The sequence below is a fragment of the Archocentrus centrarchus genome, chromosome 18 (genome assembly GCF_007364275.1).
Source record: "Archocentrus centrarchus isolate MPI-CPG fArcCen1 chromosome 18, fArcCen1, whole genome shotgun sequence".
NCBI classification, from domain to species: domain Eukaryota; kingdom Metazoa; phylum Chordata; class Actinopteri; order Cichliformes; family Cichlidae; genus Archocentrus; species Archocentrus centrarchus.
The window spans coordinates 7,183,136-7,197,351 of record NC_044363.1 but is presented as its reverse complement, the minus strand read 5'-3'; the positions used below and the strand labels follow the sequence as shown (position 1 = coordinate 7,197,351).

Genomic DNA, 14,216 nt, shown 5'->3' with positions numbered 1-14,216 from the left:
AGCAGATCAGCTTCTCTCAGAAGTACTTTTGTAAAACTAGATGATTGAATTGCACTGAAGTGATATTAAAATTATTTTGGCAGCAGGAGGAGGATAACTCTGTTCACTGTTTTTATGCTTCAGGTTACGCTGCAGACTTGATGCAGCTGCAAGACATCATGGATGTCAGAGCTCAGTGCCTCAGACTGTGTGAGTATCTCCTCTGTTTATACATTATCCAGGGCAATGAAAGGAAGAAAGTTTAACTACTGAACATTGTCAAGACTAGTTATGAGATGTGATATGATAATACTTTACTAATAGCTGTAAGTCAACAAATGTAGTAAATCTGTAGCTCTGTTCTGTGTCTTCAGTGATGACCATCGTGGTCCTGCTGGGTGCACAGGAGCAGTTAGCTGGTGAGTTAACAGCAGTTATGATGATCTTTTTTTGTTTTATTGACCCTTTTATCCCTTCATGGTTTAAGTTCACTGCAGCAGTTTCAGCAGTAAAAGTCTAAACTGAATCTTTCTTCTTTGTTTCAGATGCAGTTTCTCTGAGTATCGCTCCAAACAGATCGCAGTTCTTTGAATATGAATCAGTAACATTTTACTGTGAAGGAGTCGATTATTGTCAAATTGTGCATAAAGTCAAAGGGAAATTAGAATCATGTAGCAACACTAATAAGAGAACACCAACAGGATCATCCTGCAGCATCAACAATGTTTATACAGATGAAAGTGGAGAGTACTGGACTGAGACTGAAGGAGGGAAGAGAAGCAACATTATCAACATCACTGTCACAGGTATGTTTGCATCAAGACAACAAGGAGACAGCAATATTCATTTTAATTAAATGTAATATGACATAAATATCAATTGCATGTTGTTTCAGATGGTTCTGTGATCCTGGAGGTTCCTGCTCTTCCTGTGATGGAGGGACAAACTGTGACTCTTCACTGCAGAAACAAAATCGCTTCCTCCAACCTCACAGCTGATTTCTATAAAGATGGACATCACATCCACAGAATCTCCACAGGAAACATGAACATCTACAGAGTTTCCAAGTCTGATGAAGGACTTTACAAGTGCAGCATCTCAGGAGCTGGAGAATCACCAGAGAGCTGGCTGAAAGTCACAGGTGAGACATGAATGATACTGACGCTCTTTTTAAGCAAAGCTGTTGAAGGTCGGAGTTTTGAAAAGCTGAAATTTCCAGTTTGCAACACTTTAAATGAGTCAGTATGAAGAAGCTGACATGAACATTTGTACAGTTTCTCAATTCAATCTTTCTGTCTTTTGAAATCTTCGTTTAGACTCAGAAACTGATCCAGACGTTCACACAGAGGAGAGCCGTCCCTCCTCTGCAGCCACACCTTGGATCACTGCCACCATTTTATTGAGCGCTCTGTTGATGACAGCAGTGGGACTCTGTCACTTTGGCAAAGGGTGCTGGGTCCGAGGTAAAGAAAATAAATATATTTCATGCATACAGTAACTTCAGGTTCATTGCTTCTGTTTTGTTGTACTGCACACTCACAGTACGGCCTGTTAAAGCAAAAGTGTATGGCAGCTGTAATCTGGAGTCACTGCACCTTAATTATTGCTAGATGGAAAATGTTCTAATTAATTGCATTTGGTCAGTAATCTTTGAAAAACATTGCTCTTGTTTTTTCTTTCCTTCTCAGGTGCAGCATTGCTCTGTCAGTCAGAGGGAGAGGGTTCAGGATCAGCCGAGGATCAAACAGGTCAGAACACAGATGTTTATGAGAAATCCTTTATCGGCGCCTGCTTTAATATTTTTATAATGTTTTTCTCGTTTTGTCTGTAGAGGCCAACACAGTGACTTATGCTTCTGTGCGAACAATCAGTAAAAAGAAAGGTATGTTGCAGAGCAGTTTTTCTATAACAGTAACACAAAAGTACTCACAAAAATTAAGAAAAACTGGATCGCCTGAATCTTTGTTCAGTGTGAACAGTGTGTGTTATTTATAAATGTGTAGATGCTAGTGATAATTTGAGCTTCTCAAAGTTGCGCCTCAAATAAAAACCACAAGCCTGAAGCAGCTCTTTCAGACATGCACTGCATCAGATGTGAGGCTTGAGTTTCCTCGTGCAGCTCAGAATGGTCACATGTGACATGAAGGTCACCTTCAGATATGCACTCAGTTTCAAAATCAATTTTAACTTCAACACAGAACAAACTTTTTTGAAATAATGATCTATTTTAAAAGCATTGGAATTATAAATGTTTATAATGTCATTGAAACATTTGCTTTCATTGGGTTTAAATTCCACGGTTTTCTACCATGTTTGTGTTGTACTCGCTGTGCTGAGAATTTCAGCTGTTATTTTTGTCTCTACTTCAGCTCCCAGCATTAGCACTAGCGATTGTCCGGTCCTGGAAAGACCCATTCCCCATCAAAATAGTTTTGATACTTTAATCCCTGATTAGTGACTAAATATAGACCTGCAGCAGAAACGTATTCAGGAGAATGCTTGTGAATATAAAGCTTTACAAGATTATGCTCAAGCAGCCCCCAGTTTTTCAACATAAACACTGATAACACAACAACAGCAATCAGCTGTTGTCGGTGACATTTCCTTTGAGTCTCCATGTTCGTTTTGGCCGAAGATTCAAACTCAATTAAACCCAAAATATCCAAAAACTCACTGGGACGAGCAGGTTCCAGTGCAGGCTGTTTATTAGACATATTAGTTACACAGAACACCAACAAAAACCAAGATACAGACAGTAACATATTCGAGACTAAGATACACACAGAAGAGATGAGAGGAGAGGAGAGAAGAGAGAAACACAGAGACAGAGAAAGATACAGAAACAGGAAGAAAAAGAGGACAGAAAAGAGAAAAGCCAGAAATAAGAATTCAGAAGAGAGTCCAGACAAAGAGCGGGTCACTGTTTATATCCTAAAGATGGTAACTGCTCACTTGCCTTTGACCCTTCCTAATTTACATAAAGTCTTAACCCATGAAACCTGAATCTTTTGGTTAAACTACGCCCACTCTAAAGTCACATGTTTAAAGCGTACACATCACAGGGGTACCTTTAGGTTTATGACAGTTCAGACAGATGTCCCCATGATGAGTCCTCTTTCCCTTAAGCATCTGCTGAGATAACACCGCTAGTATCATCCCACACAGGCAAGTTTTATCTCGCCCCCCTTTTGGCCACAAGAACACGAGGGTGGGGGGCCTACAGAACTCCATTTTAGGAATGTACCTGTCATAATGTACCTGTCTCGTATTTTAGACAGGCCATAAAAGTGGTGCCTGGTACCTAAAATATGAAAATAATGACTCCATGCACCAGTCTGAAGGCCAAATAGAATAAAAAAAAAATATTCTCAGCACAAGTAATAAAAATAAAAATTGTGACAGTACAAATAACATAAGTGAATAATAAAATATATTCCTGTGTATATATGATGATAGATGAAAGTAACAGTGACTCATTAGAGGTCCATGGGAGCAATGCCTGTAGTTAGCAATGGGGAACGTAGCGTAAAGTATTGAGATAAGTGATGGGTCCTTCCTAGCAGAGGTTGAGTAGTCCTCACAGTACATAGTATGAAATGATGGATGACCCACTGCTGTGGGTGTGGAAAGTCCCGCCCAGTATATGACGCAATGAATGGGTGGTTACTGCCAGCGCGAAATATTGAATGGGCCTCTGCTTGCAGTAAGGAAAGTATAGATGATAGATGAAAGTAGTGAAAAAATATCCCGACACTGTTTTATGTGCAGTCCGTCTGCACAAGCGCAAAGAGGTGGAGCCGGTACCAGATGATGTTTTTCTAGAGTCCAAAAGAAGCTTTTTTTTTTCCCTGTAAGCACCATTAAACCTTTACTGGGAAACAGCTGGAGGTCCTTCATCAACCGCCTGATCAATAAGTGAAGAAAAGAGAACTATGTAGCTGCTCCATCCACCCTGTTTGTTTCACGCAGGGAAAAACTGCAGTACAGAAGTTAATTACTGATGAGGTTCATAAAATCACAAACCATATTTCTAGTGTCCTGTTACCAGTGCCTTACATAATGGGCTGATCTAGGACTGACATTCATTTTCTGATTCACCTCTGAAAAATCTGATTTTTTAGAGTTTCCCATTAGACCTCACAAATATAGTGAATAGCAAACAGGGATCATCATCACTGGTTATCAGTCCTCTCACTCCCACTGTCTCTCTCCATCAGATGAAGATACATTGTTTTCTACACTCATTTACTACACCTCAGTCCAGGGTGATGCTCAGCACAAAGGTGAGACTTATTGTGACTAATGATGTTTTATGTGTTACATTCAGATAAAATCTGAGAGGTGGTAAATGTAAAATGCCAGCTATAATAAGAAAACTTATGTTTCACGTTAAAAATGATATATACTTGTGTAGGATTAGTCCTGTAAAGTAAATATTGATATGTAATATGTGCCAATGAAAAAAAATTCTATTTTTTTTTTAAATTGTGTTAATTTCTGTTCTCTACTTCCTGTGTGGCTCACAGGTCGCAGAAGAAGAACTGACTGAAGACACAATCACATCTGAATGAAAGTGAAGACAAAGAAGTAACCAACATATTGTTTCTGTGATTGAACCAGCTGTGCAATGTTAGCTGAGTTTAGTGTGCTTGTCAATAAATTGTCCTATCTTGTGTGTATTCAGTCAGATACAGCTGGCTATCAGAACCACATGGTTATGACTACATATAAAGTTCAAATGGTATCAAAAGCATCTGTCTGTTGAGTTTAAACCATTTTGTTCCACCTGCTGTCTTTTTGCAGGTGCATGAACTCTGCTCAGAGCTGCTGCAGCTCTTCGCTCCTGAAGAACAGGCACTCCCTGTGGTCGACTGTTAATTTCAAAGTGTTACTTTTTTGTTTCCAAAACAGATGCACTGTGTTTTTGTAAGCATTGAAATAAACCTGCAATGTTTGATGTTGAGTATGTACCTATGAGTAGTGCAGTCTAGTGCACATGTGTTCTGTTTCATGCAGCTGTTCAGAAGCAGAACTCAGGAGCTGAGTGGGTGCTGCTGATTCTATGATAATAATGAAGAGGATGAGGTTTAGATGCTGGGAGGAGGTTCTCAGGTTATTTGGGCTTGACCTTAGTTCTATACTGTGTGTACATATAATAGAAAATAAAATAACATCTACTTATAAAGTTTCAAAGCTTTATCTTAATCTAAAAATATTAATCAGTCATGTGTGATATGAATATCATTATGCAGAGTAACAAGTTAGAAAGTTGTTGACTAAATTTTAAATATTCACATTTGAAGAAGTTGCAAAAAATGTAAATAATGCAAATGAACATTGTGAAAATAATAAAGTTTCTGTATTTTATATAAGAAAAATTGAAAAATTGCTTTGAATCTTAAAACACAGAATCCTGTGTGTCCAAACCTTTGACTGGTTTGACTGGTTATATAAGTTTAAGACTTTAAAAGACTTTAAAAATAGCATCAATTTGGAAGGAAAATTTTTTGCTGTACTAGAATAAAGTGTAATTGCACATCCACAACAGTAGGTGGCAGTGGCGCTCTCATTGTCAGAGTGTGCGCAGTAAGTCACAGCTCTATGGTGCACGTTTTTTTTTTTTTTTTTGCCTACTCAGTAGGCAAACAGTGGGGGTGGGGGGCGCAAAAGGTTTTCTTCTTCCTGGGGGGGCAACAGAAAATACTTGAGAAGCACTGATCTATAGCAACACCACCTCCCTTCGAGGGCCTGTTGGTGCAGTAAACATTGTATCCATATATAAAAATATCATCAGAAATGGGTTTGGTTAAAACCCTTTAACATTCCTGGAGTTCATTTTCCCATGTATTTGGGCCCGTATCAGGGCCCTAGGATTGTTAAAGGGTTTTAACTACTGCAGTATCTGGATCAGTTGATTTCACCCAAATCTAGACCATATCTATCTTAGAAAGCCAGCTGTGCACATTATTCAAGAAGATCAAGAATGCCTTTATTAGTCCCACAAATGGGGAAATTCCAAAACAAGCATAAACATAACACAGACAGGGGGGGAAAGATGTCTGAGGTCATGCAGCCGTTTCTCAACGGCGCTACCTTTAGCAGAAAGACAGAAAGAGATACACTGGGATAGTTAGGTTCAAAAAATCATCTCATACTGTGTTCATAAAGAGGTTCCAAAAAACACCTCAGCAAAAGCATATTGCACATATAAAGCCGGGATAGCAGTATGGTGGGTAGGGTCAGGGTCAGGAGGGGATGCAGACGGAGACGAGAGGGTGAGGGGGCCATTGTGGAGCCCAGATGCCAGCTCCTAGCCAAAACAGTTTGCTGATAGTGATGGAAGTTCATCAGCGGCCGTGGTACACCAGATCCAGCTTCACAAATCACAGAGAGGGCTGAGGGGGAGAGCAGCCATCACGCATTGTCCTGGAGAGATATGATTGCCGGCCAAGGCCGGCTAGGGAGCCGAATTCTGATAATGCAGATGTTGTTTTGGAACAGGCTGCTTGTTTTTTTCCAACAGCCTTCAGTCTAACTGGTCTGCCCATCCACCTGGGTTGGCAGCCTCGGCAGATGTCGAACTGCCGTCCAGGTTTTCTTGATTTCTCGGTAAGTCAGGTATCCTCCGAGCCCAAACAGAAAAGATACCACTACCAGATAGCCAAATATGTAGGCGTCTTCCATGTCTTCCACCTCGAGGGCTGAGAAGCACACAGGTCTTCACGAGCTCCAAGAATCGATGACGTATCCAACCGGGTCTGTTCCACTCGGACACGCAGGCTCCCCTTTCCCAGATCTCATAGTGGAAAAAATTCGATCAATGGTCGTGAAGGCCCAGTTTGCCAAATCCATATTGCTCTCAATCTTATTCTTATTCGAACAGTGTGCAAGAGACGCTCTCACAGCAAGCAGCAAGCAGGAAAGATAGGGAGGGCAGGGAGAGAGATAGAATGCGACCGTCCCCGTCAGAGGCTGGAGCAAGAAGCCTCTGAAGAAGAATTAAAGTGAACAAGTTTAAAACCAGACAATGATTTAACATCAGATGGTGTCTGGATGGGCACCAACTCAGGACCTGGGTTAGGATGCACATTACCAGATGAAAGTAATAAGACAATCAGCAGTCTCTGCCTCATTCAATTACATATTGAGTCAATCAATTGATAGGCTGAACTCAAGCAACATTTCTCACATAATGAGGTAACCAGTGAGGTAACCATTTAAGATAAATCTCTGAGCAAGTCCAGTGATAAGTTCAAATCCTGTGCCAGATAGAGTGGAGACTGTTCAGACTGTATCGCAGCCCTAACACAAGTGCATCCATGATTAATCCCCCACAGGTCAAACACATTGTTAGTTGTAAGCAATGTCAAGTCAAGTCAAGTCAAGTTTATTTATAAAGCACATTTAAAACAACGACGTTGACCAAAGTGCTGTACAAGATCTGTAACCCCAAGGACTATACTAAATAAAAATAAAAATATATAAATAAATAAATAAAATAATAAAATAAAAATAAATAAATAAAAACATTAAGAACAATAAATAACATAAGAAAATTAAAAATTAAAACGTTTAAAACAAGTACCATAAAATACCATAAAACAATCATCTAAAAGGAGGTAGCACTGCAGCCAAATGCCAAGGAAAAGAAATGTGTTTTTAATAGAGATTTAAATGTGTGTATCGTCTGAGCTGTGCGGATATGGAGAGGTAGATCGTTCCATAGCTTTGGTGCTGCTGCTGCAAAAGCTCGATCACCTCTCTGTTTTAGTCTAGTTTTAGGCCTCTGTAAGAGCAGCTGGTTCGATGACCTCAGAGCTCTTACAGGGGTGTGACAGTGAAGCAGCTCAGACAGATACAAAGGTGCCAGTCCATTTAAGGCTTTAAAAGTAAGCAATAAAATCTTAAAATCGATTCTAAAACGGACAGGGAGCCAGTGAAGGGATGACAGGACTGGGGTAATGTGTTCATGCTTTTTTAAACCGGTTAAAAGACGAGCTGCCGCATTCTGGACTACCTGCAGGCGGCGCACAGATGGTTGATCTATGCCAAAGTACAGAGAATTACAGTAGTCCAGGCGGGAAGTAATAAAAGCATGAATAACTTTTTCCAGGTCCTGCTGTGGGAGATAAGGTTTTACCTTGGCAATGACTCTGAGTTGGTAAAAACTGATTTTGGTAACAGCACTTACTTGCTTCTCCATTTTAAAACTACTATCTAAAATGACACCCAGATTTTTCACAGCATCACGACAGTGAGGAGCCAAATGACTCGGAGTGCCAGAGGAGTAGCTTGAGGGGTCAAATTTACCAAAGCATATGACCTCGGTTTTGCTTTCATTAAGATTTAGGAAATTGTTTCTCATCCAGGACTTAATGTCACTGAGACAGTTCAGCAGGGGTTCCCATGGATCTCTGCTGTTCAGTTTGATGGGCATATACACCTGGATGTCGTCAGCAAAACAGTGGAAACAAATATTATGTTTCCTAAAAATCGACCCTAGAGGCAACATATACAATGAAAAAAGAATTGGGCCCAGAATGGACCCCTGAGGCACTCCACAAGAAAGCTTTGCTGTGGTAGAAAAACAGTTTCCTAGATGGACAGAGAAACTTCTATCAGTAAGATAAGATCTGAACCAAGTCAGAACCGTGCCTTTAATGCCAATTTCATGTTCTAGGCGGGATAGAAGGATCTCGTGGTCCACAGTGTCAAAGGCAGCTGACAGATCTAGAAGTACTAAAACTGCAGGACTACCAGAGTCCACAGTTAAAAGCAGATCGTTAAAAACTCTTAAAAGAGCTGTCTCTGTGCTGTGACGCATTCTAAAACCTGACTGAAACCTTTCCCACATTCCATGTTCACTTAAAAATGCTTGAAGTTGCTTAAAAACAACTTTTTCAAGAACCTTGGATAAAAATGGTAATTTAGAAATTGGTCTGTAATTTGAAAGAACATCAGGGTCAAGGTTCTTCTTCTTGATTAGAGGCTGTACAACTGCATGTTTAAAGGCAGCTGGAACACAACCAGATGCAAGAGAACTGTTAATTAGAGCCAGTATAGTTGGTCCCACTGAATCAAAAGCCTCTCTAAAAAGGCGAGATGGAACACAGTCTGTGGGAGAGTTTACAGGTCTCATATTTTGAATCACCTCCTTTAGTGTGGAGAGTGTGACAGGCTCAAACTGCTCAAAGACAGCTCTGCTGGGAGGAGGTGCAGATGAGTCTGTTTCAGCCTGAGGTGATGAAGGCCTGAGGGCAGAAATTTTTTCCACAAAAAATTTCTTAAAGTTTTCGCACAGTGCAGGACAGACCTTCGCTTGGTTCACATTACAGCGAGGATCAGCAAGTGAATTAAAAACACTAAAAAGAAAATGAGGCCTGTGACTGTTACTTGAAACAATGTTAGAGAAATAAGCAGACTTTGCATATTTTACTGCTTTCTGGTATTTCAATAAACAGTTACGCAGGATCTCTAAGGAGACATGGAGCTTATCCTTTTTCCACCTTCTCTCAGCGCGTCTGCACTCACGTCTGAGAGCGCGGGTTGTCTCATCCAGCCAGGGCTGGGAGGAAGGTTTGGTGCGTTTGGTTGTAAAAGGGGCAATACAGTCCAGTACAGCAGTGCAAGCAGATATAAAAGAGTTAGTGAAGTCCTCGGTATTCAGGCTCAAGCAAAAATCCAAATTGCTTAAGTCAGAGTTTTTAAAAGCAGCTGCAAAATCAGCAGCGCATGAAGAGTTAACCAAGCGCACACGACGTGTAGAGGATACTCTATTTATCCCAGAGCTGGGGAGCGCTGCTGTAAATAAAACAGGAAAATGGTCCGATATACCACAGTCACGTATCTCTGTGATGCAGACTCTAAGTCCATAAGACAACACCAGATCCAGTGTGTGACCTTTTTCATGAGTGGGACCACACACGAGTTGTGTTAAGTTAAAAGAGTCAATAAGCGAGGCAAATTCTTTAACCAGTGGACCACTCTCACAACACACATGAATATTAAAGTCGCCAACAATTAAAATACGGTCATATTTTAGTATGAGACCCGTCAGCAAGTCAGCAAACTCACCGATGAAGTCCTTCATGCACTTCGGTGGTCGGTAAATCACCGCGCAGAGCACCGAGGGGGAAGAGTTTATCTCCAACAGCTGCAGTTCAAAGCTGGCGTACAGGTCTGCCGAGACCTGACGACAGCGAAAACTGCATTTAAATATTGAAGCAAGTCCTCCACCTTTTCCAGAGATCCGCGGGGAGCTGAAGAAAGAACAGCCGGGAGGTAAAAGTTCGGAAAAAGGCGCAGACTCACCAGCATGAAGCCACGTCTCAGTCACAAACATAAAATCCAACTGCTGTGCGATGAAAAAGTCATTGAGAAGGAAAGTTTTGTTGGCTAACGATCTAGCATTTAGTAGGGCCATTCGGATGACCAGATCCTTGTTAGCTGAGGCCGGGGCCCGCTTCAACAGGCGAAGGTTAGCATGGTTTACGCCGCCTCCACGATCCCGCATCCTGCGCCAGGACGAGGGACGCCGAGTCTCCAGGATGACAGGTGGGACAATCGGCCTGATCCAGCGACGCCCGAAATCCACAGGCAGCCCAACAGCCTTGAGGCGGCAAAGACCACCATCCAGGGGGTAATGAACAGACAAACCTAGGAGTCTCAGGTAAGTTTTGACCCGCACCGCGATACCTCCCCGCTTTCCGCGTCTCCTCTGGCGTTTGTTGGGGACCGGAGCACTGGGCAGCCGGCGCAAATTCTCAGGTACATCCGATAGGTGTGGAGGAAAAATCGTTGAGTTTTTCTTTACAGTATATGCTGGTACCAAAACAAACTGGAGGTTTAGAAGTGTCTGCCGATCGTAGGTGATCAAAGCGGAGACATCTGGGCAGATGACTACCAGGAACAGAGCGACAGCAAACAATACACAGAACAGCTGACGGCAGCCCGTACACAGTGGCGCCATCTTGGAAAATCAATTCAAAAAAAAAAAAAAAAATGTGTTACTAAAAAGCTAATTCATGCATTTATTATTTCTAGGCTGGACTATTGTAATTCATTATTATCAGGCTGTCCTAAAAAATTCCTGAGAAGCCTTCAGCTGCAGCATTTTGGATTGGCTGGCCTTGGGGTCCCAGGCATTTTAATCAGCTGACAAGAATCATGATAAATTTATAACTGAATTGTTTTAGTGTTTGCATCAGCCACATGTACTCAGTGTGAACTGCATATAACCTTTTTTTGAGCCAGAGGAAAATCATTGTTGCAATGTTTCCAAATGCACTGTAGGTGGCAGGGTTGGACTGCAGTGAATACTATTGCATAGGGACTCAGTCTACATTCATTGAGACATACAGGTGCTGGTCATAAAATTAGACACCTGGTGTCACAGTCTAATCAGCTAATGAACTCAAAACACCTGCAAAGGCCTTTAAATGGTCTCTCAGTCTAGTTCTGTAGGCTACACAATCATGGGGAAGACTGCTGACTTGACAGTTGTCCAAAAGATGACCTTTGACACCTCGCACAAGGAGGGCAAGACACAAAAGGTCATTGCTAAAGAGGCTGGCTGTTCACAGAGCTCTGTGTCCAAGCACATTAATAGAGAAGAGAAGGGAAGGAAAAGATGTGGTAGAAAAAAGTGTACAAGGAATAGGGATAACTGCACCCTGGAGAGCACCCATTCAAAAATGTTAGGTTCAACTCATTGTCATTGTGTCAAGGCACACAACAAAATGATGGTTCCAGATCACTCATCTGCAGTCATGCAGCCAGAGACCGGCGCTACCATTAGGCAATGTGCTGGTCTTTGGCCCAAGGACACAATGCAGCGCAGGGGACAGGGGCTCAAACCTGTAACCTTCCAGCTGCAAGACGAGCACCTACCCACTGCGCCACTGCCACCTTTTTTCTTTTTTTCTGTCACAACAGTATTGAGACCATCACACCAGCCAACATTTTAACAGTGCCTGAATTTTATGAGCTTGTGTGAGCTGTGACCTCAGTTGCCTGCATAAGAAACAATGAAGCCACTGAACGGACAATGGTAATTTTTTTTCTTTAATCTGTAATTTAGGCTTAGTGCTAATGAATGTCTGTTAGCATGCTAATACATCAGAGTATGGAGGTAAACGTGAAACATGAAATGATTGGATGTTGCATTGAAAGCAACGTCTGTCTTTTCCTCCCCTTTGATAGTGAACTGAAACACAGAGCAACAAGAATGCAGCTCAGCTTCTCTGAAGTCTATTTTTAAATATTTAGCTTTAGCTGCAGGAAGAAGCCACACAGGAAATGCCCCTGCTCACTGACTTTACACTGTCAGGTGTGCACACAGTCAACAGCAGGACATGGAGGTCAGAGGTCTGTGCCTCAGACTGTGTGAGCACTTTTATGAGATCTTATAATAGCTTTGCCAGCAGCTGCAGAATTGAACTAAAGTTTATATAATCGAGCTCTTTTTTGTCTCTTCAGGGATGATCGTCATTATCCTGCTGTGTGCACATGATCATAAAGCTGGTGAGTATCATCTGTTTGCTTATTGATGTGAATGTTTACTATTTTTGTGTTTGCTGGAGCAGACAGTGTATGAAAAGTGTGCTTTTGTGATGATAGTGTTACATGGAAGAAGTGATGATGCACTTTCAATTATTTTGCTTTCATTTCCTGAATATTTTTCTTTTTTTCATTGTTCAAGTTTAGTAGTAAAAGTCTAAACTCGAAAAAAGTCAAAGTATCATTTTATTATTTAATTACTTAATTATTTTATTTAATCAACATATAATTTACTTTATTATTTCTATTTAAATACACTGTCTATAATAGGTGGGCATGGCCACAACATCCACTTTGGACTGTGGATTTAGTTTTGAAGTGACATGTCTGGCATGTTGCCTGCTGCCACTTTGACTTTTTTTTTTCACTTCAATTTAGTTCAATTCAATTTTATTCATTTAGCACCAAATCACAACAAACAGTTGCTGCAAGGTGCTTTATATTGTAAAGACCCTACAGTAATTACAGAGAAAACCCAACAGTCAGAATGACCCCCTATGAGCAGCACTTGGTGACAGTGGGAAGGAAAAACTCCTTTTTAACAGGAAGAAACCTCCAGCAGAACCAGGTGACCGGTTGGGGCTGAGGGGAGAGAGACAAGACAAAAGACACAATCTATAAATAAATCAACCATTTGAAAACATATAATGTATATAATGAATATAATGAAAGCACATAATGTCATTAAAACATTTGGTTACTCGTGTCATTCAGGTTCTGTTTCAATTTTGCCACTAAAAAGCATAATATGTTATAAAACATTGATAATAATATAAATGTAACAGTCATCTGCATAATAATGCTGGAATACTAATTATCTTACACTGGAATATTCTGCAGGAAAACTTTGGCTCCTGGATTTCATGTGGAATTGTTTGTTTGTTTCATTGTTGTTGTTTTTGTTTGTTTATGTTGTTGCTGATTAGTGTATATTCAACTAGGAACTTTGTCATTTGACAACCTAGATAAAGATAAATGAGGACACAATAAAAGAGTAAAATAAATAAATAAACATGTCAGATTATTGTTTTTTTTTTAGAAAAATAGAATTTAGAATCTAAGCTTAGCTTAGAACAAAGCTAAAATTATAAAATGTAGCATAAAAACTAAGAAGTGTTATTAATGATGAGTACTGTAATGATCTAAGATAAATGTTTTATTTACTATAAATGTTGGCTATTAACAGATTTAATTCCATCTGTTTTCAGAACAGAACCAGGAACCATCACAGAACCATCCTCAGCAGGTCTGAATCTATAACAGAGGATCCCTTCTATATTACACTGCAGTAGGTAAGACTGGGCGGTAATGATGCTTTATGTGCTGCATTCAGATAAACCTAATATGGATTAATACATGGTTTCATTATAAAGACATGTATGTGCTATTACATGTCAGTGGAATATGTAATGTATGGTTTGCCATCTTATGAGCTTTCCTCACTTCCATTAATGCTGAAATGATATAAAAGTGTAGATTTAATCCTTAATTTCACTACATAAAAGAAGAAAACTAACCTTAAAAATGTCTTTACTGCTCTGTTAAATGAATATTGATATGTAACCATAACAAATTGTTTATATCCTTTTTTAATGCTGTTTGTTCTGTACTTCCTGTTTTTCTTACAGCTTGCAGAGTGAGAGCTGACAGAAGACAGAATCACATCTGAGAGATTGAAG

At 40.4% G+C, this 14,216-nt stretch overlaps 1 protein-coding gene and 1 long non-coding RNA gene across 2 annotated transcripts; both read left to right on the top strand.

Annotated features, from left to right (window-relative positions):
- The first annotated feature begins 158 nt into the window (after positions 1–158).
- Positions 159–4,528, top strand: LOC115796632 (Fc receptor-like B). Its single transcript, XM_030752995.1, has 9 exons — positions 159–189; positions 354–398; positions 525–785; positions 875–1,120; positions 1,296–1,442; positions 1,668–1,727; positions 1,811–1,861; positions 4,197–4,262; positions 4,506–4,528. Exons 1-9 carry the CDS (start codon positions 159–161, stop codon positions 4,526–4,528), a joined length of 930 nt encoding a protein of 309 aa, XP_030608855.1.
- Positions 4,529–12,458: 7,930 nt separating this feature from the next.
- On the top strand, positions 12,459–14,216 carry LOC115796775 (uncharacterized). The gene is made up of 3 exons (XR_004021340.1): positions 12,459–12,501; positions 13,746–13,829; positions 14,166–14,216. It is a non-coding gene; the product is annotated as an uncharacterized LOC115796775 (long non-coding RNA).

Coding starts and splice junctions, on each gene's coding strand:
- LOC115796632 (XM_030752995.1), top strand. CDS start 159: ATGGATGTCAGAGCTCAGTGCCTCAGACTGT. Junction 399..524: donor TGCACAGGAGCAGTTAGCTG/GTGAGTTAACAG, acceptor TCTTTGTTTCAG/ATGCAGTTTCTCTGAGTATC. Junction 1,728..1,810: donor ATCAGCCGAGGATCAAACAG/GTCAGAACACAG, acceptor TTTTGTCTGTAG/AGGCCAACACAGTGACTTAT.